This window comes from Vollenhovia emeryi, unplaced genomic scaffold (genome assembly GCF_000949405.1).
Source record: "Vollenhovia emeryi isolate VEMERY1.0 unplaced genomic scaffold, V.emery_V1.0 DF939147.1, whole genome shotgun sequence".
NCBI classification, from domain to species: Eukaryota; Metazoa; Arthropoda; class Insecta; order Hymenoptera; family Formicidae; genus Vollenhovia; species Vollenhovia emeryi.
Window position 1 is genome coordinate 716,646 of NW_011967219.1, and position 27,596 is coordinate 744,241.

General features: G+C 40.2%; 1 protein-coding gene across 1 annotated transcript in view; it reads right to left on the minus strand.

Annotated features, from left to right (window-relative positions):
* Window positions 1-185: 185 nt before the first annotated feature.
* LOC105566139 (inactive rhomboid protein 1) overlaps window positions 186-27,596 on the minus strand; it is a 58,855-nt gene continuing 31,444 nt past the window's right edge. Inside the window, exons 6-17 of the mRNA XM_012019910.1 lie at window positions 19,938-20,288; window positions 18,642-18,828; window positions 18,108-18,197; window positions 9,058-9,368; window positions 8,367-8,453; window positions 7,653-7,847; window positions 6,339-6,522; window positions 5,658-5,894; window positions 4,928-5,124; window positions 4,470-4,760; window positions 3,986-4,139; window positions 186-3,343 (exon numbers count right to left, since the gene is read on the minus strand). Coding sequence (XP_011875300.1) covers window positions 2,909-3,343; window positions 3,986-4,139; window positions 4,470-4,760; window positions 4,928-5,124; window positions 5,658-5,894; window positions 6,339-6,522; window positions 7,653-7,847; window positions 8,367-8,453; window positions 9,058-9,368; window positions 18,108-18,197; window positions 18,642-18,828; window positions 19,938-20,288 — 2,719 coding nt within the window. The 3' untranslated portion in view covers window positions 186-2,908. The remainder of the gene's footprint in view (window positions 3,344-3,985; window positions 4,140-4,469; window positions 4,761-4,927; window positions 5,125-5,657; window positions 5,895-6,338; window positions 6,523-7,652; window positions 7,848-8,366; window positions 8,454-9,057; window positions 9,369-18,107; window positions 18,198-18,641; window positions 18,829-19,937; window positions 20,289-27,596) is intronic.

Here is a 27,596-nt window from a genome sequence, read left to right on the forward strand (position 1 = left end):
TAAACTACAAACTGATTAAATTCTGAGCTAATGAAATCTCGTATTATTGAATTAAATTAATAGAACCAGTTTATCGAGGAAATTAAGAAAAATCAGATATATTTATGTCAAAGTATAATTCCATTAATAATTATTGTACAAAAACAATTATGTTATGGAAGTAAAAACGTAACAATAAAAATTTGGCAAAGCTTATGTCATGTTTAATATTAATTCCGCACAATATACATATTTTTTTAAATAATTATACTTGAGTATAACAAATTATGTATTTCATAATTTGTTAGAATCTGTATATATTGTTCGGACTCACAAGCGCATGATATAAAAATCCGTCGAATTTATTTAAGCCATCTTTATAAATATCATTAAAATAGCGATACATAGAGGAGAGATCCGTATTATGAGATAGCGGGATTTCTGCAAAACTAATAAGCGCCCATCAGTTAATTCCACTATAAACTTATTACTCTTAGAGTGAAAACTATTTAGTGAAAAATTCATTGTTCGATCGTGCATGTAGTCAATATAAAAAGAGATTTAAGAAATTGAATGTCGTCAAGTTCTATTGAGCTGAGTTTTATGTATTATGTAATAAATAAAAAATATTTGGCAATAAATTCTGCATGCAGTGATAGAGTAAGATTGTATTAGTGGGAAAATACAGGATACATGTTAAATTATTTAGTTGTAAAGATTAAATTTGATGGTCACAAAACCGCAAGGTGTGCGGCTTGTATTACGAGATATTCAGTACTCATACGAGATAACATATCGAGTGTTAACTGTCGCGATCAGTTGTTAATGAAAATAAAAAACCAATTGTAGCAACACCATCTGCAAAACGAGGGCGTAAACGAAAAACTTCCGTGACTCATTGTTAGATTAAAAATATTGAAACATTTTCATTATATTTGTCTTTCACAAACATTTAATAAACTTCTAATTGTAATACTTATGTATTTTGCACTTTATTAGCAATTTCTCGGGATACCTCGTATTACGAGTACACTGTTTCGATTTCGCGTAAAGTTCATTTTTCATATTTTTTTTAATTTAAAAAAGTAATTAAATTGAATTTTACATCTCAGCATCGTAAAGCTTATTAAATTCCCTTCAAAATGAGCTATTATATTTTTTAATTGTGCCTATAGATTTCCAGTAATTACAAAAAATGAATTCGGTATCTCATACACGGGAACTCTCCTCTATGTAAAACAATCCTTTGATCTTTTACAATTTTATTTAATCGATATATGGCTTAGAATATTTTATCGAAAATTATAAAGCTTTTATCTAAAAACGTTTGTCTGTATTTCCGATAACTTTAAAGATAACTTTAAAGAGGAAAGTGTTTCGAAGTGGTTTTGACGTGGAAAGGTACGTGTATTAATTTCGCCTTTTCTTACAAATATATCAAGTTCCATAAAACTCGCGAATGTTTCGCACGTGCGAGCAATCGACTGGTATCCAGATAGTGAACATCCACCGATCGTCCCTGCAGGAAGGCTCGCGGCCATCGTCATTACGGCCGTCGCGGTGCTACGAAAAATATCTCCAAGGTCAAGCCATCACAGACAATAGTTCCGGATGTCGGAGGTGCGGGGGACTATATCGTGCAGAGACGAAAGACGTGCGCACTTTCAAGGTTCTCCCTAAAGTTAGCTTACTAAGATCGCTCTTACAATGGTAACAAGACTCGATCCTATTTACATCTGGCTCTCCCCCTCCGTTATCCTATTAACACCTCGAGAAAGTGGATGCTAACCGCGCCGAACTCCGCGGGACCCCCAGGACGATCCCTGGAGCATCCATCCGTCATCGTCGCGGGACATCTAAGACCCGCGTATATATTTACACTCCGTCGGCGATTCAGAGTCCTTGGGCTCCCTCAAGGCCCGCTGGGCCCCGGCCAGCTCACGTCGGGAGCCACTCACTACGCTGGGACTTAATAATGTTAAGGCATCGTCGTGCGTCGACGAACACGAGTTCCTCTCTAACGTTCGTTGGCAGTAGCGAAAATGTCGGTCGGGATCCATCACCTTCACCCGCTCGATCCAGGCACTATCAAACCCCCATGTCCCCCGAACGCACCGTGATATCACTCTTACGAAACGCGAACGATCGTAAAATGATCGTGGATTCTCAAAGCTCGAGAAAACGCTGAAACTCTCAAGGTAGAAGCTTTGAGTTCGCGAAATTTCAGAAGCTCGGTGATTCGAATAGTGTCATCGTGGAAGCGCAGTCGTTAAGTAATAGGATTATTTTCAAAGTTAGCGTTCCGCAATCTTGCAAGTGGGATAACGCAAGTCTGGTGATCCTCGAAGCTCGATGAGATTGTTAAATATCGATTGAAGGCCAAAGAAACGTTTATTTTCATTCCTCCTTCAGTTTTATCGGAGAGACAAGAAATTATCCTTCTATCTTTCTCAGAAATTGAAGATTCTTTTTCCTTTAATGAGACTTGTTCCTTTTTCTCTGTGACTATAAGGAAGAAAAATATTAATCTTCTTTCAACTTCTTCCAAAGAATCCAAACAATTCATTACATTTAGCTTCCTCAAAATTTTGCGTTTAGCTTCCTCAAAGATTGAAGAAATCTACCCTTTTTAAATTTGTCTTTAAAGATCCGAGAAAATCTCCCTTTTTAAAGAAATTGTTCTTCAGCTTCGTACAATTAAGGCTTTCGACGATTTCGAGCTGTGGTCATCCTTCAAACTCTCTTTTATGCAGCTCCGATCGATCTTGCAACTTCAGACGCGTCTTTGGGAGTCGACGAGGAGCGTCGTCAGAACGAGCGCGGCGAACGGCAATGGTGTATTGTAGTGATGCGCGCGATGATGAGGAGCATGAGGTCGGGGGCCGAGCGGAACAATTTCGCGCTCGGATGTGTACCGCGGCCCCGTGTGTCATACTGCGGGCTCCTCCCGCTTGAAATTGATGTTCTGCGAGGCGCAAAAGTCGCGGGTGAACGGCACGCAATTGAACAGTTTGCACACCTCACACTCGTACACCGGTACGTTGTAGAAGAGGGCGAGCAGCAGGGCGAACAGGCCCACGATCAGGATCAGGCAGACCCAGATCAGCAGGATCTTCCGTCTACGGTCGTAGTGGCCAAACGAGATAAACGGCATCAGCGCGTAGGCCGCCAAGAAGCCGAAGATAAAGCCGAATAGATGCGCGTAGTTGTCTATCCATGGCAGGATTCCCAGCGTGAGCAAACCCAGCAGGATCAGGATCAGCTTGGACAGTGTGCGACGTGGGTGCTTTAGCATCGGCCAGCAATGCAGCACTTCAACCACCAGCGTAGCAAGCAAAGCGAAATGCGCGCCGGCTGGACCGACCTATAATTAAGCGGACAATGTTGTAGATGTACACATATAAAAACTTCCATGAACACGCATTACATTGAAAGAACTTTTGTGTTTTATATAAAGGAAAGTCCTCTGTTATGAGATAGATTTCTAATATGAAACAGCAGGTTTTTAAAGAAAAGAAGAGAGTGATTGTATAATATCTCTTAATACTAGGTTGGCAAATATCTATAAATATTTAATAAATAAAGTTAATAAGTATTACAAAATCTTAACAGTCAAATGCAGAAAATGGTTATAAATACTGATAACATATTATTTGGTCACAATTAGTAAATGCATACAGATAAAAGTTCTTTTAATATGAACGAAATTTGTGTTGTGATGAATACAACTAAAAAATATAATATGGAAAAAATAATTCCATCATTTTGGTTTATTGTCTAGCATTAGTTAAGGCAAATTGTTTTGACAATTCTAAGAGATATTATCTGACATTTCTAAAAAATTATACATCCTTATAAAGGCAGTATAAGAAATTCTTTTATTAATATTTGTATTCTTTACTACTAATAATTTTTCTATAAAGAATTTTGTTCTTCGTCACTAATAATTGTATTTTTTATTATTAAGGTATTATTTGCAAATAACACACAAGGTTCAAGTACTTACTTCTGCCCTGTAAGGGACAAAAATTGCACTGGCCAAATTTCCAGCAAGAGCACCAATAAAGTAGATTAAGGAGATGCGTAACGAGCCTGTCAGTTTTTCCAAATCTCTCATCAGAAAATATTGGATCAGCAACGTAATTATCAAGTGGACGATTCTGAAAAACGGATTTATTGGGATAAACATATAAGTCGAGCGTTATTTCTTCGTGATTAATTTATTCCGACTAATCGATTGATTTTTTATTCGATTCAGTTTCAACAAAAATACAATAAATAAATAGAGTGTCATGTACTTTTTAATTAAATCTATCGACAAATTAATTGTGTCAATTGGAATTAATTTATTAAAATGAACTGCTCTAAAAACTTGTTTCTTTTTAACTGACCCGGTAAGATAAATCGCGCGTAAATTTTATAATATCAAATAAATGTGCTTCTTCAAGACAAATTTGAAAAATCGATATGTATTTGTCGTGAACTGTTACCCGGCATGAAGAAAGATGGTGGTAAACAGCCTGTAGAACTGGTCCGGCCACTCCGGATGCAGGAACGGTATCATCCCGCAGACGTCGTGCAGACACTCCACCTGGGAGCACAGGGAGGCCTCCTCGTGAAAATAACCGTGGACGAAATCACAGTACTCCTTCGTGGTGATCCGACACATCCCGTGAATCCCGATGCAACACGGATGGCCGATCACCTCGCACACCATGTGCTCCGCCATCTTATCCTTGTAACGGCCGACGGGAAAGTTGGCCCGTTGACCCCCGTTTTTACTGTCAAGAATTTGTCGATGTTTGCCTTTTTCTACAACTACTTTAATCCTCGTGGCTTTATTTTTACGAGCTCGTTTCCGCAAACGGCCCTGTTTTTCCGCGCAGCGGTTATTCTGTTCATTTGCGCCTTAGAGAACTCGTGGCTAAACCCGAGAGGTGAAACTCACCTGAAATGTTGGCTGAAGGGATTGGTTTTCCGGCAGATTGGCCACTTGGTGATGTCGTCCGGCCACTCGTAAGGTGCGATGCTCGCCGGGGCGTCGCAGAACTTCGGGTCCAGTCCGCAAACTGACCCACTGATGCGACCGCCGGGGCTGTCTCCGTTTCCTCCGGGACCCCACTTCTTCCAGGTCGATATTGTATTCTGCGAGAGATTCAGCATAATCAGTAGTTGATATCATTGTGAGCGAGGGATGATTTTGAGACTTTAAAATACCATCGGATATTTTCCAATCTCTCCCAGATTGAAACATGCATAAATTAACAGTTAACTAAATTAATAACAGGATGCGCAAAAAATAGATTATATAACGAAAATTGACACCTCTATCTCTTTCATTAAATTGAGATAAATTAGGTTCGGACATTGACGGAAATAACAGGAGTAAGCGTTTGTGTTTATATCAGGAAAGTTTCAATTAAATAATAAAAGACTACGACGCTTATAATATGCAGTAAATTAAGAGCATTCTCTTTCTTTCCTCAAAGTGCTTTCGGGCAGGACGGGGTGGCTACAGAATCCAAGTAAAAATTACGATAATTTACCATAGCATTGGATCTCAGTCCCGGGACCTGTTGGGCGCGCATGGAAGAAAATTTTATTATCATGAACATACACGATCGTGAAGGGCCAACGGCACGTTACAAGTGCTGTCTCGAGATAATCGCGAAACTTACGGAACAATCTGCTTTGCTGGACTGAACGCAGCCGGAATCGTCATTCCTGATGCAGCAGGCAGTATCCCGTTCTCTTTCCCGCCACACGTCGATCTCCTTCAGGATCTTGATGTCCCGACGCATACACGGCGCGAACTTGGCGCCGAGGTGAATCAGATCCGCGGCTCTAGGGCCCAGCCAGAAGTTCGCGGGTTCCCGGTAGTCGACTTGTTGCAACGACAGACTCGTCACGAGAACCTGGACACAATTCAATCCACATTTTTCTCATCATTGTGCTGGACCCTTCCTGAGAATCCCTAATCGTCCTTTCACGTTTCACTCAACAAAACGACGACTAAGCACTTAAATAAAACTCGAAATGCTGAACAAGCGCAAGTGTCAGTACATATTTAAGAGGAGACAAAACTTTGTCGTAAACATCGTTGTAAGTTGCAGCTTAAGCTACAAGTGATCGTTCACTTCTTGTTACTCCAAACGAGGATTGATATTGGACTCAACATAATTTGCGCTTCGATCCGGCGTAGAAAGAAAGTTTCGTCTTCAGCCGTGCGCGCAACGAATTTATTCTCAGCGAGATTAGTTTCTCAATAAACTTGACGAAATCCCAAGGGAGGTACTTAAGGAGTGGACAATCGTGAATGGCTGTCGCCGATAAGTAGTGTGTGATTTCTATCTGCTCACCGTTCCCGATCGATGGTTGATGTCCATCCCGACAGGACCGAATCCGTAACAGGCCAACGATATTATCAGAATCAATACTTGCACAGTAGTGATCCAGTACGTGAAATACGGTCGGTGATCCTCGAAATTGTCCAACTGCTTCCTTATGTCCGGCTTGTGCGCGACGCTTTTCCGAAAAGATCGCCTGAAATAACGAGCAAAATGGAGAAACTTCAATAACTCATCGAGCTCTCTCTCTCAATCTCTCTTCCTTTAGTACATTTCGTTTGCCATAATCTCGATTTTGTTAATGGACAACAATGCTTTCTCAACAATAATGATGGCCGCAATACGCGATATGCGTTCCGATAATAAATTTTACCGCGAATATATCCCAACCAGAAATGATTACTCGACGTCGATTGAATTAATTATTTCCGACTGGAACAATATTAATATGATATTGCGTGAAATAATATACGTGTGTAGGTAAAAATATACTAATTACATGTATAATAATATATAGGTATCATAATGGTGACATTTAATTTAGTTTAGAAGAAAAGGGTCGTGGTGGGGATTAATTAGTTCATTTTAATATTCCCTTTAGTGTGTTTTGTCTGCCATAATCTCGATTTTGTCAATAGACAAAACGCTTTCTCTACAATAATGGTGTCCGCAATACGCGACATGTCCCAATAATAAATTTTACTGCGAATATATCCCAGCCAGAAGTGATTAGTCGGCATCGATTCAATTAATCATTTCTAGCTGGGACCGGGATTAGCCTAATACTGCATGAAATAACATGCGCACAATATGCGTAAAAATATATCAATTATACGTATAACATAAATAACATATATAAAATATAACATTAATAAATTTTCTTATATTTTATGATAAACATGAAAAAACACATGAATTTTTATACATCTCATACTTTTCCGGTATCTCTTGCAGTCTTTGAGATACAAAAATATGGGGTGTATATTTTCTTTGAATATATAAATTATATATATATATAACATAAACAACATGCATGAAATGTAACATTTATAACACGTATAAAAATTATAACAGCGACATTTTAATTGAGCTTAGACAATAAGGTGTGCGGTGGATTAATTGGTAAAGAGATTAATTGGTAAAGAGTTCATTTCGAATATTCCGCCTAAGACCTTCTGTACGTTATGAAAATTACACGGACCTGGAGCCCCTTTTACCGAAGGCTTCGCATCAATCAGTTAATTGGTTTCCAATTAAGAGACAGCCTAGCTCTCGCAGGAATGCAATTTCAGAGGCTTCGCAATAAGGAATAAAATGTGAATGTACCCGAAGAAGCGACCGACAATGCCCATCCCGTATCGTCGCCGATTGCTGTTGTCGAAGACACGGTCGATCGTGCTGCGGGAGATCCTCGTGGCCCCGGCTATCTCCCGGCTGCGAAGAGTCACCCCCTCCTCTTGCGGCACCCTCGTACTCTCCGCCGGAGGCGCGTCGTACTTCGACCTGCTCCAACTTGTTTTTCTGTAATTTCTTGCTCGTTGTACATACACGTTCGCGCGTTCGTCGGCCAACGACAAGTCTACTTTGCTTTTGTTCGCGCGCGAGGCGGGTTTTTGCGATCGTTTAAATCGCACGTGGCACCCGCAACGTTCAAGTATCGATAGCTCTCGGATTGTGGGAATTCAAAGGCGCGGGAGCTTTTGTAAATTCACTTCGAAGCGCGAAGATACGCAACAGGATCCTGTTTTTCATTTCGTTCACACGCATCCATCTTTGATTCATTTCCCCGAGATAAAGCACATTTATGGGAGAGACCAGGTTCGATTTATTAAATTGACCATTAGGAAAGATGGTATTCGAGTTGCTCCTCGCACTATTAATGTAAAACGTTATTTATTGCCTTTAGGAACTGTAGTTACTTGATTTCTATTTTCACGTAAGGATGGAAATTTCAGTTTACAATAGCTCGATACTTTAGGACTGCGATATTTAGCCTTCTATCAAAGAGCTTGGTTAAAAATTCGAAAAAAGAACTCTCACCTGGAAATATAGTGGTCCCTCGTGATCGAACGGGGTCGTCTGACTTGTCCGTCGACCGTCGTCCTGTCATCCTTTGATTGCGTGAACCTGCAGAGAGGAAACCACCCAGTGTCTCGGTGTCCGGCAAGATTAACGAAAATATAGAGGAAAGTCCTCCGTTATGAGATAGCACGTTTTCAACGTCCAAATTCAATGGCAAATCTTTTTTCGCAACGATCACACGATCCAACAATCAATTTTCCACTAAACATTTATTTGAATGTACACTGAAAAAAATTTCTGGTTGAATATGGACGAATCAGATAATTCCTTTAGGATTTACCAGAATTCCTTTAGGATTTACCAGAATTTCTGTAGGATTACAGGATAATTCCTTTAGGATTTACCAGAATTCCTTTAGGATTTACCAGAATTTCTGTAGGATTACAGGAATTATGGTAAATCCTAAAGGAATTCTGGTAAATCTTAAAGGAATTATCTGATTCGTCCATATTCAACCAGAAATTTTTTTCAGTGTAGAAAATGCAATGATTCAAATTCATTTACTCAATATAACACACAGATTTACTTGAAATTTGATATTTTTATTTAAATATTTACTTCGGTAAAAAATAATTTTAAGTAAATCCATTTACTTAGTTTAAAAAAGTCTTTTTGCCAGTGCGGAACTCCACGATTTCACGAAACCTACCCAACCAGCTCGATACTGATCTCCTCGCGATCCTGTGTGGTGTCGAGAATATCCGCTATTTTCGCGGCGACCTCTTCGTCCTTGACCAGTCCGCTGGAGGCCTGGTCGATTTGCGTCTGCGACTGTTGTGACGACGGCGGAGGCGGAAGGGGCGGCGGCGGCGGCGGAGGCCTCTCGAAGAAGGACTCGTCCTCGTCCTGGCCACTGTCGAGGTCTGTGCTCCTCGACAGATACGTGATCGTGCTCGGCGGGAAGCTGCGCGACTCCGGGCGTGACTCCGAGCGCTCGCGTGGACGCTGCCTCGTCAACGACTGGGAACACGACGGGTGCTTCGATTAAGCAGGCGAAATTGTTGTCCGTAGGCCCGGTTTCACCAAACGTCGCTTAACTTTAATTCTAGTTTAATTCATGTTTGCCTCTTTCTAAAGTAACAGTTGGAGGGAGACGAAGAGAGAATTAAGCTGAGCTTAAAGTCAAACGACGTTGGTGAAACCGGGCCTCGGAGAATTGGACACTATCGCAGAAAGTATCAATTTGTCTGCGCTTTCGCTCGCATCGGGGACAAAGTCCGCGGGAAAGTTTCTCGCGAGTGGAGACTAAATAGCTTCTAGACTGTTAAACCTGTAGTGTCAACTTTGGCTCCACGAGTCTTACAGTAATTTCATTCAACGGTGAAGTTAAAAGAAACCGTAAAATAGGTTGAATAAAGGACGTTGTTTCTTCAACTGCAATTTGCATTAAAATAATAAACTTGATTGCATATGGTAGTTGAAAGCAACAACGTATTGAGTAAGAACAGTCGCGACCACTCATCGAGTCAAATTTAACACCGACAGTGAAGAGATGAGACGACAGCGACAAAAAAAAGAAGATAATTCGATCGACAGGCGCCTCTGTCGAAGAGACGAAGTAATCCATCGACATCCTCGGTTTCACAGTTAACAAGTTCCGCCTCCTTAAACGTCGTGAGATTCAAACGGGGGGGGGGGGGGAATGCGGGGCACGCGAGCTGTCTTACGGCAAGGTTCGGGGAGGCAAAGCGTTAGAAATCGACGTTCAAAGTTTCATGGCGATCGCTAACTGCGCTACATCCCAGTTACGGTTCTCGATACCGCTAATAAACTGTCAGAGCTGTCGAAAGCAGGCTCACGCGCCGCGTCCGACCGACCGGTCGTCCACTCGCTGGCTGCTACCAGTCAGTAGTAAGTGCAAACCAGTCGGCAGCCACCGTGTCTGACCATGCACTTCCCTTCGGAACTTCGTAAAACTTGCCGCATTAAACGGCAGTTTAAGTTCGCAACTTCTGCCGATACTGTTTCTCCGGCTAACGAGACGATGTCTTTGTCAAGCAAATCTACGCGTATTGTCGAGCGAATGTACACGGTGTCGCAACTACACTCGCAGAAAAAATTGCCGGATCCAATGCTGTTACACTTCAATGTATCATAAAATAGAATCGATATAGCGCCAATCATATTTATTATATAGAAAGGAATATTTTAATCTTAAATGAAAAATTCCAAAATCTAGAATAAAATGATAGTAGACAACATATAGAAAACGGCTAATGCGGGTCTAAGGCAAGATGTAGGTAGCCCATACTTGTAATTTATTAAAATGTGAATTTATATACCGTTTCTTTCCACCTTTGTCCTGCGCGCCGGTTTCTTTTCGGACATAACGCAGTTTTCTTACGGGTGGAGTTATTATCGTCAGCAAGTTCACGTATTCAAATCGATAAACGAAAATGACGTGAGATGAAAAGTATGACGAAAAATGACGAAAAATGAAAAGTATGTATCGTCTTTTGTCGAATGTCGTGGTGCCAACCTCATGCGTTGTAAGATGGAGGGAAAATGTATTCTCTAAACGCAAGAATATATAAACTTATATTTATACGTATATTTTTTTAAATTTACTCTTGTCTTAATATAGTAAGTCAATCTTTTTTAATTCGATAGAGGAGAATAAAAATTATTGATTTTATTTTTATATTGTCTTATTTTTAACTTGAAGGAGATTGTGAGAAATGTAAATGCGTCAAGAATATTTTTTGTCTCGGTAACAAAAATTCTTTCCGAGGGTAAGATTTCGGATTCTTCTATAAATTTGAAACTAACTTTTTCAAATCCCCTCCCCCTAAAAAAAGATAACGATCTGTCGTAATTTTTACGTTTTAGCGTTATCACGAGACACGGTAGTGTCTCGCGCCAAGTGTAAGCGAAGCTAGTACACGCGCGCGAGTATGAAATATACGTAACATGTGCTGTAAATAAAAATTTCAACAGCGTCCCGAAACCTTCAAAGAAGCTGAATAATGTAATGGACGGTTTCAGAGACTACCGCGGAGTCTTTTTACAGGGAAATGCTTTTTTTTTAATCGATCGCAGCGAAACGATAGTGGAAAAGATCGAGGACTTTCAATTTTCCAAACCGGCCTGGCGCATTTTTCAAAATACACCGTTCAATTGCGTGGACGATGCGATTAACGGCCGAGAACCGTGCCGCGACAGTATAAAATCCGATCGGTAGGGCTCGATACGAAGCAATAAACAGGGTGAATGTTAATTCCCGCAAGCCGTGCACGAAATTAAATTCCGTCGGATTTCACAGAGGCGCAGTCCCGCTTCCGGAATTTTTCCGCTTTAACGGGTCCGCCATTATACCGAGAGAAAACACATATCTCGCGTTCACATACTTCGCCTATGTTAAATATCTCAATTTGCGATGTAAATTCTTTGCCGAATAAAAATATAAGATATCGGCATTGCGTTAGAAGAGAAATTCGGCGCATATCTTAATTTTACAGTACTTTCTTCATTCAGCATAAAAAGGATGCGACTCGTCAGGTCAGGTTTTAATAATTAAAGCTAGATTCTGTTTCTGTTTTCAGTTCCTAAAGTCAATACGATACCGTAGCAAAGCCAATTACACGAAATTGAAAGAACTTTTTTATTTAATAAAGTTAAATTAAATCCCGAATGGAATGACACGACTGCCTGAAGTCGTCGTTGAAAGTCGTTGAAAAGAAGACGAAGAAAATTACCTCTTGCCGGAAGGATCCGATTTGACGATAACGATCGGCAATAATTCGAGACCTGATTAATTCGTACCGAGGTCATTATTAGATTACATTATTGGCTCGCCATTAATATCGATCAACGATGATGGCAAACGCGTAATGAGCATTCACTGGAAAATCCATCATTTTGCGAGCATATAATTAAACGCAGATCTGCATAATCCGGCATTAACGACTACGTCGGCGGATGCGGCCGCGCAGTTGCAACTTCAAAACGATTTCAGTTAGTACATCGACTCTCCCCCCCCCCCTCGATGTTTCTACCAGGCCTAAATACTAAAATTTACTGAGATGACATCGATGAACTTTCACATGCTCGATTTTCTTTGAAAGTGTTATCGTGAGAGGAAGATCCGACCATTCAAAAATTCCTAAAAATGTGAAACATTGCAGAAACAAAATATAACTGTAATTACAGAGCAATTTTCTGTTTCTGATAAACGGTTCTAAGGGCAAAAATGTCCCTTCAAAGAAACTCTCCATATTGTATCTCAGAAACTGCAAGAGATATCGGAAGAGTATTAAATGCATAAAAATTCATGTTTTTTCATAAAATATTTTTAAAAATTTATGCTCCTTCTGCTATTTTCTTAATCGGTTTTATGACACTTGCATAAAAGATGCCCACGGTATAAATATTTGCACGCTATGGAAATTATCCCATATGCTAATTTTGCAGAACGCTATATTATATCACATTATTTATGCTGTGCAATGGCAGATATTAAATTAAATAAATTTTAACATTATTTTTTATTTATGATGAATATCCATTGTTTATTGTGTTTTTCGAACATACGTTAATATGTTTCTGGACAATAAAGATTTATTTTACGTTTCAAAAAAGTATAATCTCCAATTCGTACACAATATTATAAAGGGCTTGTGAAACATTTTACATTTGGTTATTATCGAACGATACAATTTTCCTGGATTAAGAGGAGAAACGCATTTTAAAACAAGAGTTGTTTAAAATCTCTTACTATATTAATGTAGGTCTTAAAAACCCGTAAACTTTTATAGTTTCTAATGATATTTTTCAATAAAAATCAGTGGAAAGTCCTTTCCTTTGAAGGGGTTGCTTTCACTCTCATTGTTAGAAGAGTTTATTCAGCCGAAGATTATTGCGTAATTATATTCTCACATACTTAACTTCTGCAGAGCTTTATTTTCAGGAATCTTTCGGATTCGCCAAGCGTTTCTTGCGAAAACTGAGAAGAAAACTTGCACAAACTGCGTGACTGAATCTTCAGAATCAAGAATAAGATAAATCACTTGGAGACTCTTGTCCTTTTGAGAGAAAAGAAGTAGGATTTCCTTATTTACTTCTCGCATGAATGCGGCAAATGCTCGCAATTCGCCATTTCCGCAAAATTAAAAAAGAGATAGAATACAAGAGAGAAAGAGAAAAAGAGAGAGAGAGAAGCATGCGTCGCATCCGTTGCGCGTAACGAAGTGTTTTAAATCTTAGGCGGCGTAACGAAGGGAGTAGATTACCCTCGTAACTCGCTTTACTCGCCCTTTATGCGTCCCGCTGAAGGGACGTAATTAATGGCGGCGGGCGGCGCGGTGCACGCGTTACACGCGAGTTTTTATTAAAATTTACATCGTCCGAGTGCGCGTGCGAACGCGCAGCGCGACGTAATAAGGAGACAGCGGCGCCATTTATTAGCGGAAATCTAATAAACTCTATTATTAAGTAAGATCGGCGTTACTTTAATCAGAGCGTGTAGCGCGCGCGCACGCGCGTCCACCGCAGCTGCGTTTTTTCGGACGAGCCGCTTACTCCGGCACGCATATAAAGTGGGATGCCGCTTTTTGCACTACAAACTTTTCCACCGGGGCGATTATAACGCCTGACATTTTTGGCAGGATGTTAGACCGGAGCAAAGGAACTAAAACGCGAGCAAAGAACGCGAGAAAAATACCGCGTTAACTTTTTAACGTCAGGTTTAATCATTTTAATCCTAAAAATTACCATTGCAGAGGAAAAGAGAATGGAATAATGGATACAATTGATAAAAAGGTAAACGGCCGACGTAAAAAATCAGGCAATCTGTCTCGAAATATCGTGCGTATATGCGCGCGCGTGATGGAAATGTGTGCGGCCCGGCTTTTGTTCCAGGTTCAACGCTATATGTTGTACTGTTGTAGTTATACTGTTAAAAAGAGGGTTTGCGAAACGGTTTAAGCAGCGCGGGCAGCATTTCCGCTTAATAAATTTCGTTATTGCCGGTGCACAAGCGCGAAAATCGCGGAATTGCGACTCGATCGCGCGGAACGGATCGCGGGCAAAATTAATTCGTATCGTTTTTCGGACCTCATTTTCGCCGCTTTGTGCTCGGCCCTCGCGTAATAATTCCGCGGTGTCGAGAAAAATCGGACGCCGAACAATGCGGAATTATCGGCGGAAATCGCGCGATTCGTTCCGCCCGTTTAAAACGCCGAGTATACGCGACGTAATCTACGTAACAACGGAAAACGCATTAACAAATCATAATGACATTTCGCATTAATCGAGAGAAAAGAAAACGTTTCAAAAGCGAAGGATATAATAACGTGCGTCTGAAATTTAAAATTGTCAAGCTAATTTCCTCTAATTGTGCAAGCCGTATTATTATTTCTATTTAATCGCCGAAAATGGAATTAAAACAAAGTCGGCGCGCAAAGTAATTTTGAAAAAAAAACCACACGCGGAATCGTATTTATTTAATTGATTCTTTCGCATTATCGGAATGTACTCGACGTCTACGTTTAATTCACGATAATTAGTTCGCGTAAAATTATCTATTGCTTTCTAAATAATTGTGTGACGATAATTAAATCTTTCCTGGCAAGTATTTATACGTATTAATTATTGTTATTGGCTATCAGTCGCTTGTAATTACAACTAATTTCACGATTTCCATCATACGCGCGAGATCGTTCGTCAAATTATGATTGCGGATCGCCTCGTCGAACTCGCAGGGAGCTTCAAAAATAAATTCGCGATGAAAGTTTAAGATACTCGGGACATTCGGAGTGTCTTAAGGGGATGCTAGAGTGACTCTGCACCTTTTGCATCTAGAACTGTCAGTTCATGAAAACAGTTGTGTAATACACAAATTATAAGACTCATGCGTACAGATCGAAAGTGTTCCACTATTCGGGCAAATCAGACTGCGTTTTCCTCAGCCGTCTTTTTTACCGACACAGTCAAATATAGTTTTTGCGCTTGTAATTCTTTTCATTAGCTTTTATGCACAAAATAATACCATGATAAGTTGCGGACCGCGTAGCAGAACATTGTCATACTTAAAACACTCAGTTCAGAAGTCTAATAAAAAAAGGTATTGGTATTTGAAATTTTCAATTCGTAGTTCTAACTAAATTTTAAATTGGCTTTGTAAAATTTCCAAATTCTTCCACACGATTAAAGTACGCACAAAGACAAAACCAGGAACTGTCGACTTTATATAAAAAAAAAGAAAAGAAATTTAAAATATCACTTTACAAATGAATGAGGTTGGCTAATATATTTGACTGAGTCGGTAAAAAAAAATGGCTGAGGGTTATCCTTTTAATGCAGAAGAATGATCGCGAGCGACCGCGAATTTTCCGTTCGACTTGGAATCGACTCGGACTCGCGGCCCGGACTTCGCTTTCTGGGTCGCGCGTGAATTATTTTAATGGGCCATCGTGTGTACGAAAGGGAGACACGCTCTCCTGCGGCGATGCTCCATGCTCCAGTCCGTTGTCCGGCCGGTTCGAGTTAAGTGGTAAGTTTTGAAATATGGCCGACCGACCATTCGCGCAGGAGGAGAATACATTGCGCGATGCGCGCCCGTGCGGCCGCAGGTCGATGAATCCGAATGGCCGATCGAAAGGACGAAAAAGTATAAATCCGGACGTATTTCGGGACAATTGGCGAGACACACTGTTAGCGAAATATCCGCACGAGAGTAAAGGAGTTTACTATTTTCGCTTTTTGTAACGCAATGAATTGTCCATCAATTTTGTTCGTCTATATATTACAAAACATTTTTATTTAATTTCGAAAACGCCTGAATCTATGTCGCGACTCGGATCACTTAAATATCAAAAACAGCATCGTGTCTCTTGTAGTGCATATAAAAAAAAATTACACGTCATATCGCTGAAGAGGAGGATACACTCGAAAATGACTGAAATGTCGATTTTCTATTTTTGCAAAATAGATTTTCCTCTACGTACTTTAAGCCATACAAAATTATTTCTGTATATGTCAAAACACAAAAAAAGATTAAATTCCCTGTCTGAATAGTTGGATCAAGAAAGAACGAAAAAAACCTGTTTCAAATTTTGATTCGATTCGCCACGTATTTGTACGGCTTCTATTTGTAGTCTTGATTTAAAGTAGACAAAGAAAACGGAGATAGATTATTGCAAAGAATGTGAAATTGTAACGCTATATTGTCAAAACCTTTGAAGCGCTCTCGTGCAAAATCACTTTTTTTTTACCTTTATGCCCCTTTCTCTCGACAGGCATTAAAAATCGATTTTTATAAATTTTTTTAAAATTCTGTAATGGATGGACTATGATTTAATCGTTCGCTTTTAAAAAATTATCAATTTATCAAAAGCTACGAGCGATCAAAGCTGCACAAAACTAATTACTTTTAAATCATACTTAATATTCGGAAAAAGTTTATTTAGGGAAAAGCGCCGATCAAAATGTAGCCAATTATACGAGAAGCAGAATAACAAAAAGATGAAATGAAATTTATTGAATTGGCTCTGGAGCGATGAGAAAAACAGACGTGAAAATAGGTGATTCTGATTTTGCAATTGCAGCTTTCTCCTTAAATTTTCATGTAACTTAACTGCACCTTATAAAAATTCTCGTACCACCGCACTCTTGCATAACGATTCAAAAGGAGCATTGGAATAATTCAAATGTATAAATTCGATTTCAGTCACAACATGTGACGTTCGTGAAGTAACGTTTGACTGTTTATCGCGATAAATATTACCTCGGTGGTCGAATTGGCGAGACGCCCGCCTAATGAAAGGAGGTCCAGGTTCAAACCCTGGCTGAGGTTAATTTCTCGTAATAAATTAAAAAATTAAAGTCATTTAGACACTAACATCCTGTCTTTGCTCTTATATCCTTTATACCTTCGAACTGTGATTCCACGTCACAACCTTATGAATTTTATTATTCAAATGTATTAACTTTATAGATCTATTCGACTACTTTGTTTCACGAACAAGCATGTGTAGCATAATATTTGTGAAATAATCGCAAGTGGTGAAACACCTGAATAATTCGAAGGTGAAATTTCGTCTTAGTTTGGCGGGAGCGCAAAGTTGGCGCGAGCGGAAATAAGCCCTTCTGGCGTAAACTAAAACCGAAGTTACGTAATGGGGCGACGGGCGTGCGGGTCGCTCCACTTTTATGACTGGAATATTACTCTACTTTGGCTAATCTAAACTTTAGGGTTAATGTAATGTAATTCAACGAAGGCGGTTTACACCCGGCCGGCTAATTACGTCGCGCGATTCGCCTGTGATCCTAATAAATTCATCCGCGGACTTATGTATGTTATTCTGGACTTATGTACATATGTACGTTTATCTCGCGTATGTTTATCGAGACCGGGCAATCTCGACGAGACAAGGATAAAATTGCGCAGAGGGAAGCCGGCTAATCAGGCTGCTCGAATTAATTAACATTTTAGATTCTAAATACGCTCGACTTGTGTATTAAATTTTCCAATTAATCATATCAAGAATTAAGTAGACAAGTCCGCAACGTTTAACAATTCTGAGAAATACGTTTCTCAATTAACAGAATAATGAATTGGACAAATATATTTCGCGGAAGCACGGTAACAAATAATTTCGAAATAATAGGACTTTATAATAATTCCGTATAAAAGCAGAAAATTGTTAAAGCAGATTTCACCACAATTAAGACTGAAAAGTTGGAAATGGGACAATAACTCACCTCGACGATGTAATGAAGACCCGACAGCGTCATTCTCGCTACAGAATCTTTCCTTCGTACTGGTTGCTGCCATCGTCTGAGAGTGACACCCTATGAATATTCAGAAATGTGTCTTTTTTTATCGCAATTTCCTAAAATCCCTATTTTCCTTGGTAAATCATTAAAGCGAATTTATGAAAGAATTATTTCATTTACATCGCCGTTTCTTCTAACCCGATACAACTGTTTAATAACAATCCGAGGCGACGAATGATTTATTAAGTTACGTTCCGCAAATTAAGTTTAGATACGATTAGACAATACACGGACAGTCTTTGAAGTAACAATTCAGGGACATATGTCGTAATGTCAATAGATTCCCAACTCAGGCGTTTTCATCAAACGGCCCAAAGTGCATAAAAATTTTCAATTTGCTCTACCGGCACGATTCAGTCCGGCTGACGCAGTCAAACGCCCGAGTTATCATCGATTACGATCGCTCATACGATCATAATCGCTCCTAGAACGTATATTCTCATGGTACAATGCACTCACTTCCGGTGTCTCGGTCGTGTCCGGTACGTCCCGGGTGATGTCCGGGTCCGGAGGCCTGTGTTCCGGTACCAGCGCGCCGTACTTCCTCGACGCCATGCGTCGCCGTCGATCCAGCCATCTCTGCTTCTCCGAGGCCTCCGATTCCTCGTCGACCCCGAAGAACTGCGCTGTCTCGCGTCTAATGTAGCTGCAAAATTTAGAGAGGCGTTACACATCAGTCGGACTCACGTTTGTGTTACCTTAAATACAGTTCAAGTCGTCCTCACCGATTAACATGTTGATCGCCATGTCATTTATAGACGAACTCAATTTCACAAAAGACCAAATACGTTTTCTTTCACAATTTACTCTTTTTTGCCGTGAAATATCATTTTAGATTAAAATATTATTGTTACAAAATTGAGTGTCATTCGTGTATGAACGACAGGGCGTTCTCGGAAACAAGGAGTGTCATTCATATGTGAATGACACATATGACACGGCAATCAATATGTTAAAACAGCGTGTTTTTCTATTTATTTATTGATTCTAGAACAACAAATTAACATATATATTATTCGAGGAATAAATCAGAATAACCTGGTATGAATAATTTATATACCAATCAACACAATTTTTACTTTTATTATTCAAGATGCATAATGACGCGTTTCTATCTTTCACCTACCAGAATTGTCAGATAAATTTTCTTTTAACTTAAATGAATGTTCGTGCTTTAAAAGTCATGAATGTAGAAAACGGATCTTTATATAACAACCCACACAATTTTTACTTTTATTATTTAAAATAAATTAACGCATAATGTATATTTCCATTTTATGAGATCTTCCACCTATCAGAATTGTCAGATAAATTATCTATTTTTAAGTGAAATGTGAGCGCTCGTACTTGAAAAATAATAAATCCGGAGAGTAATGCGAAAGAGTTTACAGAGAAGTTTTCAGAAAGAGAGACGGCGATTAATTCTCACGTTTTATATTTCAAATGTACGTTACCGGAAGTATAGAATCCTAAGTTGAGACATATTTTTCTGCATGATTGATAAACGCAATAAATGGCAGTGAACTAATTTGTCTCACTGCGGCACCCACGACAAAAAAAAACTCCAAAAATAGCATTCAATATTTTAAATGGCGTACACTTTACACCGTGTGAATCGCTCTCGTGTCGGCAATTTTTATTCATCACATTTTGACGTTGCGACATAACAATCCTTTTCAGAAAGTGACTAGATTAATTGGAAAATGTTTGGAAAATAGAACGTTCTGTCGACACTGCGCCGCCGACTATACTCACTTCCGGATGGCCTCGGTGCGGCTTTGAGTTCTCCTGAGCCTCGGCCGTTGCGCTGCCGAGGCGCTCGCCGAGGAGCTGCTGATCTGGACGACCGGCCGCGGTGCGCTCGGCGCGGAAACGCTCCGGGCGATGCCGGCGGCGCTTCCGGCGGTGACACCGGAGGTGGCCAGCGGCACGGTCGCCGACGCCGTCGTCACCGGCGTCGCCGTCGTCACGGCTGACGACGTCGTCACGGCCGACGACGTCGCGACGCCCACCGGGTACATACCGATGCTCTGCGCCGAGTCCCCCTCGCCGGTCGTCGACGATACCGTCGAGGTGCCGGTCGTGCCGGAACTCGGCGATGGTTGCCTAAAAACGGAAGAGGAATGTTACTCTCGTGCGAGATTTATGGAAGAAGTTGTTGCAAAAGGAGAGATTTATGTCCTCCATTACTATCGGATAGGAGTAAACATTGAATAGAACATTTTTAAGAAAAAAAAGATTGCTCGACGTGTGCGTAGAAAAGGCAATATGCGTTTATCGTTTCCAGAAAATATGTTCGGTCCGATCGATTTCGTCGAGTCCGATTGATTTTGAAACCGGGGGCGAGAGGGCGACGTAAGAAACGGGCTTATATTTTCATCGTCGTAAATTATTTCATAAATATTGTAAATTTGCTTTATCAGACGTCGAAATAACTTGGAACAATACGAGATATGATTTCGCAACTTCAGATGATGTAGAGTGTTTCTCAGTTTGTATCTTTCCCTTTTCTTTCGACGTTTCAGTAATTCAATCAGAAAGTTTGCCCGAGTAATATCCTTTTTAGGAGGAAAAAATAAGAAATTTATTTTAACATAATAGAGTGAAAGAGAGGAAAGAGTGCCCGCGGCACTCAGACTGAGATCTATCGCGCTTCTATACTACAATTTAAAGTTAAGAAGTTTATATTAAACATTAAGAATAAAAATACTGAAAGTTATAATTCTAATATAATACTTAAGAAGGTGTTAGCGTTTGAGCAAATATACATACAAGGTAAACTTACAAAGTGTATGTGACAAAAATGAATTATATCACCAGTATAGCAAGACAAAAATTCACGGACTTTTATCACGCCAATTTTAATTTCTAGCACAATATTAAAGCAAGAAAATGGTTATAATTCAATATTTCATACATAGAGGAAAATCCCCTGTCATGAGACACGGCCTAATACGAGATAGCGGGGTTTCTGTTAAATTAACAAGCATTATCTGTTGGTTCCATCGTGAATTTATTGATCTTGAAGTAAAATCTGTTTAGTGGAAAATTCATTGTTAGATCGTGTAATCGTCGCGAAAAAACATTTGATTGAATTTGGACGTTGAAAACCTTTTTATTATCTTACATTAGAAGCCCATCTCATAATAGGGAACTTTCCTCTATATATTTTAAAACTACTACCTAGTTTTTTCACTTATACCATAATAATTCATACTTTAGAAATTATATATCTCTTTTAATTTGGTGTGTTTATGAAAAGATACAAGATAGAGGTTGCAGAGCAAACGTGCATGATTTGTATCTCTATATTTTAAATCACTTCCATTCAGTAAGGCAACAATAGCGTCAATATAAAGGTTACAATTTTTATAGTAATAATACATTTCAGTTTCTGAATACAGCGAGGCATTCGAGGCACGAAATATTTCGTGATTTTCTCGTTGATTTTAGCATGACATATACAGAATTTCTATTTTTGCGCGCGTGTATCTTTGTTAATTTTTTCGTATTCGCGGTTTCCATTGTCGAGCGACGATGCATTTTCATATCTTCTTCATTGGAATTGAGAGACTTTTCGTACTTGTGAATTCCAATTTTGAAAGAAGTTCGAGACTTTGCTCAAAAATTGCAGGGAAACCTCTCGGGAAATGTGCTATTTGAATAACAGGAATAGTTACTTTTGCTAGTACTCTTTTATATGTTGAATCTGAATTTTCCTTCAACATTGACCTATTACCTCGCATTCCTTATATTTATTAGAAAAAAAATTAAGTACAGTGGAATCGAAAATTAATAATTTTTTTTCTAGAGAATTTATTCCAAGCTCATTCCGCGGAAATTCACAAATCATTGAAATCTAGCTTTGTTTTTAATAGTTCGAGTTTCTAATAATTTCAACCAATAATTCCGGCCGTTGTATTAAAGAGAATAACATTCCAGAAGAGTACAATTCTTTCGCGGTAAAAATCTTTTTCTTTTTTATTACGTCCGCTTATTCACATTTGCGAGAATTGTCTTTTACCTTTAAAGTTCTTTTAATGAAAATTCCAAAATTTACTTAGCATGCAAAAGTGAGAGGTCAGAAACTATTCTACTTATTATTCAAACAGCAGAACTCTTATACACATGTCGGTATCATTTACAAAGATACATATGAGTCAAGATTCATTACTGATTTTCGGATATTTAACAGGATCTTGGAATTATTCTATAAATCCTCTTTGATGAAGTGCTTGTCAAGTTATTTATATTCACTCAGTTGTAAAATATGACAAACTGAATAATGCCGATTATCATAAACCGTGCTTTATTTAAAGCAAGAATAACGGTCTATTTTCAACATTGTTCCCACAGAATAGCACTCTAACATTATTTCTACAGAAGAATACAAATTTATTCGTCGGCGCGTATTAATTACATTACGGGAAATAAATTATGCGCCACTGTGGCAATAATGAATTAGCAGATTTCTATTTACGGCAGGCGAAAGGAATATCTCGAAAATATATACGCGCGCGGTTTGAACCAACGACGATTTATACTTGCGCAAATAAAAAGGAAAACTGCGCCGGGAAATTTCCGCGACGCCACATTTTTCTCGCAGCGGCAGCTGCATCCCTCGCTACCCTGCATTCATTTAGGCGGAGCACAACGCCTGCCCCGGCGGAGAAGGGAAGGGGGGTGAGTCAATATCGCGCGTATCAAGGCTAATTAATGGCGAGCCGCCCCCTTCTTAGACACGCTGTCACCCTTTTGCAGCGGACGCAACGCGCCCCGTGTTAGTTATTTCCCGGAAAATTCGTGAATTTTTCGCCCGACCACGCCAACTCGAAATAGATACTGTGGAAACCGCGATTAATCAGCTGCGAAGAGGAACGAGTATTTAAAATAGTAAATGGTGACTTAATTTCCTTAACGGATAAGAAGATGATTAAAATAGATTCTGAATCGAGCGGAAATACAAAGATGCGCCCAAGCAAAATTCACGGAAAGAATGTCACGCGCTGTCACCCTTTTGCAGCGAATGCAACGCGCCCCATGTTAGTAATTTCCCGAAAAATTCGTGAATTTTTCACCCGACCGCGCCAATACATCGAAATAGATATTGGGGAAACCTACGTAATTAATCAGTTGGGAAAAGGAGCGAGTATTTAAAGTAACGAATGGAGACTTAACTTCCTTAACAGATAAGAAGATGATTAAAATAGGGTCTGAATCGAGCGGAAATACGGAGACGCGAGAAGAGAGAGGATGCGCCTAAGCAAAATTCACGGAAAGAATGTCACGCGAGACCGTCCCATGAATAGATGAGGAGAGATAGAATTGAGGGTTTAGCTGAGCTTGCAGCCTCGGTGCAACTTGAATGCGCATAAGAGCGCATGAAAGAAACGATATTTCTCGGCGCTACATTCAGAATATGCTCGGGAAAATTTACAGGTATTAACCGGAAGTTCGTCGTCGACATAAATATTTGGCCTTTTGGCACACCTTGCGTGTCAAGATCCGCCCAATGGTCCGTTGAGAAAATCTTTTACGAATCTTGATCGGAGAAGAGGAGATGCGCGAAATAAGTGGGAAATTAAAGGGCTTGAGTTTATATTTTGGTGAAAAATTATATTTCCCCTCGCCCGCTGATTTATTTAACGTGTAGCTAAATTAGCCAGCAAACCCTGATAAACGCGGTAAAATATCGGAGAGAGCCGGGCACGCGGAGACTCCATTTTAGCGTCTCGCATTCGCAGTTCGCGACGTCTGCTAATAATTTCCACGTCATTCCGGAAATTTCCCGGCATGGCGCGCGAAGGAAGTTTCCATCGCAGAAATATTCCGATCGGAAGAGCCGCAAGGCGACGCGACGCTTTGGCCTCTGTACTCGGCTGGTGCTTAAGACGAGCGTTTAAGTTTTAACATAAATACAACGTCTCGTTTCCGCTCGTTTCGCCGCCGCGCGCCGCGCCGCGCCGCGCCGCCCCGGCCGGAAATTAAGGGCGTCGCGACGCCCGTCTCCCGCCCAATTTCATTAGCCCATTTCGATTCGATAAGACGCAACCGCAGGATAAATGCACAGGTCGATGATAAATTGCACGCCAGATAAATCGGCGCACAACAAATGAAAGCGAACGTGCAGGAAGTTTCGGAATAATTATAACATTCTAAAAAGCTGTTAACATTGTCGTTGCAGGATGCGGTCGATATTTTATTATAAAAAATTAAATTTTAACTGTTTCCTCAGAATGAAAATTTTATTTGACGAATCTCTTCCGTATATCGATAGAATCGATGTTTTATAACCAAATTCGGTAACGAGGAGTTAAGAAACGTATTTTAAAAAATTATAAAATATGTTAAAGAGAGAGGGAGAGATAGAAAATTTATTCGCGCTATAATTTTCTAAATCTTGCATTTATATGTAGAGTAGATAAAACTCCGGCTTTTTTAACGTCAGAAATTTCTGCGAGCAAGTTCCCTCGGTACACGTCTTATCTCAATAAGGAAGGCCCAGAGGAGTTAATTAATTTGATTTAAGGAGGACACGAATTGTTACGAGTGCTTTCACCCCCCTTGGCATTTCAGTTACATTTTTCCACGTTGTCGACTCCGAGAAATTCTAAGGACACTTGTTCCGTGCGCCGTGACCATCCCCCTCCCTCCCCCCCCAGTGCAAAAATAGCTGCTGCACTTTCTGAAAGTCGGCCCGGCGACTGGGCACTCACTGTATTTGCCGCCCTCTTTTTCCATCTTTTTTCCGTCTTCCCTACCTGTCCCACTTTTGAACAACGCGGGCTCGCGTTCAGAAATTATTTTGAACCAGACAGGTGTTTTTTATAGATTTGTGAACGCTGAAAATGATCGCAAGTTAAATTTTACCAATACGTGTTTCCAAGATAATTGAGTAGCTTCCTTCGCGGTTGTTTTGTAAGAGAGTTCATTTTGAAATTATATCCGATTATAAATCATGAACGTATTGTTCATCCCCTGTAAAAAAAATGTACTTAATTATTTTTGTGTCTTGATTTCTAATCGTGTTATGAAGGATTAAAGAGTACAGTTCTGCCGTGGAAAACAGTCGTGTCGTTTTTAGCATCTAAAATGTATAAGAATCTATACCTAACGCCTTTATCTGCTTCATAACAGTAAAAAAATCCTTTTATAAATTTATGTAATCTCTTTGGTGTCGCTTATAGTTACGCTCTTATCTGGTTCTGCATATAGCCATGTTGAAAGCTTCGATTTGGCCGCCATCTATACCGCGGTGGGATTTATCAGCTACTAATGCCTATGGCCGGACAACGAAGGAGATTGGGATAATGGAAAAAACGAGAGTAAAATATAACGCACGGATTGAAATTATGGCGCGATAAAAGTCGATACCGATTTGATGGAAATAGCAAAAAGAAACGATAAATGAAATGACCAAAGTAAAGTCTAGAAATAAAAGAAGCAGCTGGAGAGAGACTAACAATATAACGTGGGGGGGGGGGGGCAAATAGACGCGAGAGGAAATTGAAATAATTGAATTGGAGAAAGGCTGGGAGGGGAGATTAAAAGAGTCTGCGTGAAAATTGGAAGAGATCTGGAGGTAACTCGAGAGAAACTGGAATAGATCTGAGGGGTCTCGTAGAGCAACTGTAACGAATAGGAAGACAACGTCAGGCTGCAGAAAGACAGATTCAAACGGTCCGATAGAGGCTGTTGGATGTTAGCGGGGACCGTGACGCGTGCTAGAAATGAGTTGGAAGAAACTGCTGCTGCGAGCTGAGAAGGGGCTGAGGCGGACAGAGAGAAATCGAGCGAAAGGGGGACCAGGAGAGAACGGACGTGGGAGAAAACGAAATGGCGGAGCAGGGGGGGGGTAGGGGTGGAAAGGAAGCGAGGGGCCGGCCGCCTATGTCATCCGCGGAGAAAAGACAGAGCTTAAAGCACGCTACCACCTATCAAGCGGTAAATGGTATAGCGATGCCCCGGTTGTTTTTCACGTGGGTGGATTTTACAACGCGAGATATTACTCGCCCCTTTCCCTCCTCCCTCCCCGTGCCTTTCTCGCCGCCGCCAACCATCCCGCCGACCTTAGCAGGGTGTGGCCTCCATCCTGCAGCTTTTACATCGCTTTTTCCGTCCACGTACGCCAGCGGGACTGACATTCTTCAAGCCCTCCCCCTTCCGTCCCGCCGCCGCCGCCGCCACCGCCGCGCGTTAAACCGTTGCCTGTAATTATCGTTTCCGAGCCTCCTCCGCTCATTACAATGATCGATAGCTCGCGACTGTGGTTGTAAAACAACCGTCGGCGATTTGTTTTAATCGTCTCGCGCACCCTTCGCTCGCCGCGCGCCACTCTCGACATCACACGCTCGCTAATTAATCGTTTAATGAGAGAGAGGCCGATTCTTTCCGCGCGACCACCCGCTTTGGGTGCCGTCACTTTCACACGCAGCGTGTGCGTTGACGCGCGCACTCGCCGTTTAACCCTAGCCAGCCACCCGAGCCTCCGTCCGTTACACGCATGAACGAGGAAAGAATTTTTTACAATTTTATACATACATATTTTTTTTCCTTTTGTCTATTTATCTCCGTGTAATAACAGTGGTCGAAGAGCTTGGCACAACAACACCCCGGGGGTGGAGCGTTCGCCTCGAAATAAGCGCGAGATTTTATGTGACTGCGCGTATTGTGTGATTTGCGCTCACCATCGAACGTATACTCTGCGCTTAAAGAAGGGTACTTTTGTTAATAAGCTCATTTCTTCGTTAATGCTGCTTCGTAAATAAATATGGATAAGTGTTATTGTCAGTTTATGCATTATATTCTTATGCACTTGTATTACGGAAGCTTTTTCCGATATCACACACACTTTTGCTCGCTTCTCTAACACTAACCATTCTTTCAACAAGTTCACGTTTACAAACGTAAATCTATGTTAGGGGTAGCATTAATTCAAACTTACTTCCTTCTGCACAGTATAACAATTTTTAAGATACTTCTCAAGACTTGTATATTACGTTAATTGAAGGGCACAATGTTTGAACGGCACTTGGATAATTAAACATTAAGACTTAGTACATTCTCCTTTTCATATACAAAACACTTCAAAGTACACATTTTTTTCTCAAGTCAAATAATCGTAAATTAGATTGTTACTTTACTGATACAAATTACGAACCTCATGATTATAATTTCTTCATAAATTTTTTACAGAAGTGAATTCACTTAAATCTCTAAAAATTTTATTATATAAGTAAATATATGTACAAGAGTTACAAACGATTGTCCCTGTTTTTTCTATTTATCTAATTGTGCCGACGATATTGTCGGCGTTATCAAAAAAAAAATTATTAAACGGCGAAGCGCGTTACACGCATCTTTGATCGCCTCATCCGTTTCGTTAACGTGGCCTAGGATAAAATGAACCCCGAA